The sequence below is a fragment of the Harpegnathos saltator genome, unplaced genomic scaffold (genome assembly GCF_003227715.2).
Source record: "Harpegnathos saltator strain DR-91 unplaced genomic scaffold, Hsal_v8.6 scaffold664, whole genome shotgun sequence".
Lineage (NCBI taxonomy): Eukaryota > Metazoa > Arthropoda > Insecta > Hymenoptera > Formicidae > Harpegnathos > Harpegnathos saltator.
The window spans coordinates 314637-321156 of NW_020230498.1; the positions used below are offsets into that span (position 1 = coordinate 314637).

Below are 6520 nucleotides of genomic sequence, written 5' to 3' on the forward strand. Positions count from 1 at the left end.
TAAAAAAACCCGTGAAAAATATTTTATTTATTAATGTGTAAAAGTAAAATTTACCTTCATCTTCTCTTCATTCGCTATTTTCAAAAAAGCCTGTGAACTTTTTTGTAACTATCCCGCTTTTCCCTACTTTTTCTAGATCCGTCTGTGCTTGCGTATTAATTATAGGAAATCGGTAAAAACTTACATGTAGCGTAAAATAACGTTGCGTGTAACTTCGTATCGTTTTTTTTTTTTACAATGCGCAGTCTGTATCGGTACGTTCATCATGAGACAAATGTGCTAATTTTAAAATAGTCCGATTTGATCTCTCTCACTCACTCCATTTCTCTCACACAAACGCACATTATTTCTCTCTGTTGTCTTAAAAATGCATCAATTCATTTAAATTAATTCGGCAAAATATTTGCAGTAAATCGCAGATATCATTAAATATATAATTAACATTATTTATCGAATTGGAAGTATTGCTTGTATAGATTGGTCCATTTCCTCTTAAATTTGCGTCTGGCTGCCCCACGCTCTCGAAATCGCAGATCTGGTGAGCCTCTTGCCGATGGTTTGCACGACGAAACCGATCTTCTGCAGTCGATCGTGGTTTAGGATCTTTCTACCGTCGAAGATATACGCTGGCTTCATCATTCCGGCATAAATCTGTATGTAATCCAGTTCCTGTAAATATCAATATATACGTTAGAATAATCGAACGTGGTTAAAATAATATTCCTACAAATGATCCGTAATCCAATATTTCGAGAAATCTGCGGTGAGAAATGTAATCATGTAAAATTTCAATTTCGTCAAATATACACATTCGTAGCTATTAAAACAAGCTATTCCAAATGATTAAATAAGCATTCGATGAAGTTATTAAATATTCTCAACTATACGTTTTCATCCAAGTGGAGAAAAGACTTTTGATTTCCTGCAAAATCTCGAGCGACCGCGAGCTCGATCCCATAGTCGTAATCAATCTGTCCGAACTTGCGGCACTCACGATAAATTCGTCCCATTCGGTGCACAACACGATCGCATGCGTGTTCTTCGTCGCGCTATAAGCGTCCTTGTAAATACTGATTCTGCTTTTTACGTGTTCGGGATTGCTCGTCACACTCGGATGAGTCAAATCTTCGATGATCTGTGCCTCCTCGACCTACGGATTAGAAAGGCGTACAAGAAGCGCAGTGTGCTTTCATCGGCAAGTGCTCATTATTAAAGCGCCAACGTAGCGTGTAAAAAAACCCGCCTCATTTTACGCGAGTAAGGGAAGGGCTTGAAACCGGTCGACCTCTCGGGTATTCAATTAACTTTCAGTCGCCTTAAACTGATTGAATCTTTAACATTTTCCGCAAAAATCTTATCGCGCCATTCGACTCAAGGCCGCTAGCGCAAAAAGTACAGACGGTTTCCTCGAATTGGGTGTGATCGTTTTTTCGAATGTGTAATTCCGCTGGAGATGCGTGTACGCAGTTTGTTTGCTGCGCATTCTCTTTCAATCGTGACTTCCGCGGTGAATTTCGAGTTAGCTTTACTTCGGCGAGAATTTAGAATTACGCGTCGTAATTTATTGATTGCAGCGTTACTTACTGCATGAAATTTGCTTGATAAAACCACAGAAGCATAATCAGATCGAGAGATATTGTCTCTCCTTCGTCTTTGAAATGTAGTTGTACAGTAGATTTAACAAGATACTTAACAGTGGATTCAAAATCCCAATTCGCGATGAATTCCAATGAAGTTTTTAGGACAGAGTCGCCAGCGAAAACCCGCCGTGGAACTCATCATTAAAGAACGCGCGGAACATCTGGGACGTCTTGTACATACGAAGGAGGAGAAAGAGCCTGACCTTGGGGTCGTAAATGTGAAGTACGGCGCCTTCGTCCAGCAGCGTCTTGGCGACGTGAATCGCCGGTGATTCACGCGTGTCTCCTGTATTTTTCTTGAAGGCGAAGCCCAGCATTGCGATCCTTTTGTCAGTCACGGTGTTAAAGAGAGATTCGATAACCTTCGCGGAAAATCGCGACTTCTGATACTCGTTCATATCGATCACCTGTTGCCAATAAGCCGCCACCTCGGGCAGATTTAGGCACTCGCAAATGTACACCAGATTCAGAATGTCCTTTTGGAAGCAGGAACCGCCGAAGCCGATCGACGCGTGCAGGAACTTCGAACCGATTCGCGAATCGAGCCCGACCGCTCGTGCGACCTCGGACACGTCAGCGCCCGTGGCTTCGCATACCGCTGACAGGGAATTTATGCTGGATATTCGTTGCGCCAGGAAAGCATTCGCCGCCTAAAATCAAAGAGAAATGATGGAGAATGAATATTCATTCGTTTGAATATTCACGTTTGATATTCGCCAGCTTGACTTACGATTTTTCGAGACGACATCTTCTGGCATTTATCTATTCTTATATCGATACGTTGCAATTTGCTTGCAAATTCGCGCAAATTCTATTTATGATAAAATAAAGATAATCGTCGGATACGAGGCGAATGAACGCTCACCAGCTTCGACAGTTCCGAGCTCCACGTGTTGGTGGTCAAGATATTCTCCCTCGGGATCCAATGCTCGTAAACCTTGCAGAGCTCCTCGATGGCCGCCTGACCTTCCGGCGAGTCTTCTCCGCCGATCAGCACTCGATCTGCGTGCACCAGGTCTTCTATGGCGGTGCCTTCGGCGAGAAATTCGGGGTTCGAGAGGATCTGAAAAGCGTTCAAAGCCAGATTAACGAAGACGACTACTCCGGGAGACGCGGGAGAGACGCTCGAGAAAAGCAAGCGCAAGAGACAAATCGACGCGTAACGCGCCGTACCAAGGTTGGCACCTGAGCAGGTGACAGGTCACGAACAATCACGCGGAGGAATGAAGCAAAAGCGAGCGGCGTGTTACTTTGGGCGGCCGGCGTCGCGTCGGCTCGTGCGAGAGATAGAGAAATCGCAAGCGATCGTTGCCGATGATTCGACAATTGACTGATAGCGAGCACGACAAAGGCGCAGAGTAGTAAAACTTTGCGTGCACGTGCGAGATACGATCGAGTGCTCCGTTTTCGGAGCGGCGGGCGGTACTTCACCTGCTTTTGGCGCAATATCATGTTGCAGCGCAGCGGGGAGTACTCAATGGGTATTCAATAAACAGCGCATATAAATATAGCCAATTGCGGTACTGCGGCAATTGCGTGTGTACAATACGCGAGTGGACGGTACATCGCAATTAATACCGTCTGAATGAAAGTCGTAGCGTTTCGTACGGAGAAACTTTACCTGCGGGCGGGACTACACGTCGTAATCGGCGAACAGTCAGCGTGTTTCACAATTACGATCGTAGTGCGATTAACGATGACGATGACGATGATGTGTGTGCGAGATACGCCTGATGGGATTTACGTGTATATCCGCATCGGACGACGAGCAAACAAGCGCGCGTAGAACGACCCCGCTTCGTCTGTTTGAATTGTGCGATTGCGACATCGCGATCGGCGATTTTACCTGATAGGAGACGCCTGGCTTGTGATTAGCGCGCAGGATATTCATAATACTCTCGGCCGCCCTTACTGGCACCGTGCTCTTCTCCACGACGATCTTGTCGCCGGTCGCGATCTCCGCGATCATCCTGGCTGCGCTCTCCACGTACTTGAGATCCGCGGCCCTACCCTTGCCGTTGCCGAAGGTCTTCGTCGGCGTGTTCACCGAGATGAATATCAGGTCGGCCTCCATGATCGCCGTGTCGATGTCCGTAGAAAAGAACAGATTCTTGCCCCGGCACTTTTGCACTACCTCATCCAAACCCGGCTCGTAGATGGGCAGCTTCTGCGAGTTCCATTGCGCTATCCTCTCCTTACTCTTGTCCACCACTGTCACCTGAATCTCTGGGCACTTGAGGGCGATGACGCTGCACGTGGGTCCACCCACATAACCGGCCCCGATGCCGCAGATCTTACGGATCCTTGTCATCTCGATCGACTGTAACATTGATCGACGGGTCGTCGCATTAGTGAGAGTTTATTATTTCACACTAAGTCGAGCACTTGTGATATGCACATGACTGCATTTGGAAAGCAAATTCAAACGATTCATGTCGTGCTCGTACGAAGGAAAAAATATTTATGCAAAAATGCGAACAACAGGTCAACACGATCTGAAAACAGCTTTTATCGTGCTTTTGGCGTGCCAAGTAACGAGCTGTGATGAGCGATATCGCTTGTCAAATGCATAAGCCAGAATGTAAAATATTTAATACGATATATTTATTAAATCTAATACATTCACCTAATCTAGATTAACAGAAACGACGAGCAAATAGAAGTTAAGAGCAAGCAAAGCAACACGATTCTCAGCGTTACACCAAATTTTCGTTGCTTCGAACTTCTGCGTATCGTCCAGCAAAACAATTATTTTAATGGATCGGTTATCTCACAGCTCGGCAAAATGTGCACTCGACAGCCAATTCTCGACCATCTCTCACCGCTATTCCCTTTACCTCGCCGCTTCGCGTGCTGCCTACAAGCCGCTCGAGTCTCAGGAGCGTGTTTCCAATAGTTTTCCACGTTACCCATGAAGTACTATTGTTGACGCGTTTTTTTTTTAAGTGGTATCCCCAGTAAGCCTAATCCACTGATGACTGTAACAACCCGTAACTAATTGAACAGAAGCGAAATAAAATATGTTAAATGGAGAATATTCAATTCGATTTTCGTCTTTTATTGATAAGAGTGGAAACGTCAATTTGGATATTGCATGTAGCGAGCCGCATAAGACGTGATAAGGAATCGTCGCTTAAAGAAGAACACTTCTCATTTTTTATAAATCATTTCTTCATTTTTGAAAAATGAAGAGGCCTACTGGAGATACCACTTAAAAAAAACGCGTCAACAATAGTACCTCATGGGTGACGTGAAAACTATTGGAAACACGCTCCTGAGGCTCGAGCGGCTTGTAATCAGCGCGCGGAGCGGCGAGGTAAAGGGAATAGCAGATGGTTGAAAATTGGCCGTCGCGTGCACATTTTGTCAAGCTCTGGGTTATCTTACAAGTTATGATAGGTCTGTTTTTTATCGACGAACTAGTGTTCACTCAACTAGTGTTCACTCAGGGAACATAAAGAGAAATAGATATACATTTAGGAGTTAATGAAAAGGAGAAAAAAAGAGAACAAGTGTAAGTTAGTACAGCCAGTTCAGCAATAGAAAACAAACCCCTTGTAACAAAACCTTTATCAAATATCGAGAACACTGACTTATACTTTAAAGCTTGATTAAAACGACCTTGTAGATAATAACAGAGATAGGGAAAGCTAATACATATATATATATATATATATGTATATTGTTGATACAATGTATATTTATTCTAGAGCCGGGCACGTTGAGTAATTTCTGTTAAATGTCTTCTTGTCGAACACGTCATCAGATTAAAAATCAGACGAAAACGTCCACGAAATTGGAATAAATTTTTCTTTTCCGACGAGATCTATCACACCAACCGAGCAACGACCCCGGAGGAGACACAGACTCGTCTGTCTCTCTTCCACGAGCAGTTATTCGTATCTCTCCGTCGCTTAAATTACTCCAATATCAGAAAACACAGGCTGCCCGCGATATCAACACGCCGGAACAACGCGGCTGGATTGATAAAAATATATCTACCGGCTTTTTGACAGAACACGTCAACGATACTCCGAACGCACTCTATCCGCCCACGCTCGTCTCGTCGTCTGGTGTCTTGGAAGTGTCCTTCACGCAGAATATTACACGTGGAATTCGCCGTTGCCAAAATTATTGCGCTCTCTGATTATTCTCCGGGCAAATGTAATGACACGATCAGTGTCAAGAGGTGAATTTTAGAGACGAAGTCTCGTTTGTGGGATATTTCGGAGCACAATGCTTCGCTCGAGAGCGAATGCGAGGGAAAAAGAACTGTGCACAGGTACCGGGTTTTCCGTTGTTCCTTTACCTGCTGTTGTTGGTGCACTTGCTGCTGTTCTTGGTCCACTGAAGGGGCAGCGGTTTCTCACAGGTAGTCAGCAGTGCTGCGATGTGAAGGCGAACGCTGTGAGACGACGAATAGCGGCCGATCGAGCGAGGAACGATGCGGAAGAACACGTGGGCTTTCCACGGTGTAGGAACGAAAATCGGGGCGCTCTGTTCATAACAAGAGGCCACAGTGCGCTACGATGCCGAGCCGCATTGCAAATTCTGCCTGCCGCACTAAACGTTACACTTTCGTCATTTCGCGAGACTGTGCGAAATGGAAAAGCCGAGGCCGCATTGTCCCGACTCCATGTTGCCACGTCGAGATCTTCTACAGCGCGTGCGTAAATAATTGGCAACGTCGCGTAACGTATTTTTTAAGTCATTCATTGGTCTGTTCTTTGTAGCTGCACTGTTGAACTGGTGCAATAAGTTAAAATGAGACAAATATAGGTTTTCTCACTCTAGCTTATTGCACCAGTTCAGCAGTGCAGCTACGAAGAACAGACCACATGATGATCATTCATTGGGGCGCGCGCTCAATAACGAGGAAA

The 6520-nt window shown here is 45.1% G+C and overlaps 1 protein-coding gene across 2 annotated transcripts; it reads right to left on the minus strand.

Moving 5' to 3' along the window:
- Positions 1-221: 221 nt before the first annotated feature.
- Positions 222-6289, minus strand: sgl (UDP-glucose 6-dehydrogenase sgl). 2 transcript variants are annotated; one of them, XM_011155054.3, is made up of 6 exons: positions 5950-6289; positions 3487-3960; positions 2506-2703; positions 1844-2290; positions 995-1150; positions 222-669 (listed from the first exon to the last, which is right to left on the minus strand). In XM_011155054.3, the coding sequence occupies exons 2-6, from the start codon at positions 3949-3951 to the stop codon at positions 493-495; spliced, it is 1443 nt and encodes a 480-aa protein (XP_011153356.1). In that variant the 5' UTR covers positions 3952-3960; positions 5950-6289; the 3' UTR covers positions 222-492. The 2 variants fall into 2 exon arrangements, with proteins under 2 accessions (XP_011153356.1, XP_011153357.1); XM_011155055.3 differs by lacking the exon at positions 5950-6289 and adding an exon at positions 5643-5923.
- Positions 6290-6520: the final 231 nt, after the last annotated feature.

What these genes read in the sequence shown, in the direction of transcription:
- sgl (XM_011155054.3), bottom strand. Translation starts at nt 3,951, where the DNA reads ATGACAAGGATCCGTAAGATCTGCGGCATCGGGGCCGGTTATGTGGGT. An exon ending in TTCACATTTACGACCCCAAG is followed by an intron (nt 1,151 to 1,843) that starts GTCAGGCTCTTT and finishes TCTAATCCGTAG; the next exon opens with GTCGAGGAGGCACAGATCAT. An exon ending in CCGAATGGGACGAATTTATC is followed by an intron (nt 670 to 994) that starts GTGAGTGCCGCA and finishes TGATATTTACAG; the next exon opens with GAACTGGATTACATACAGAT.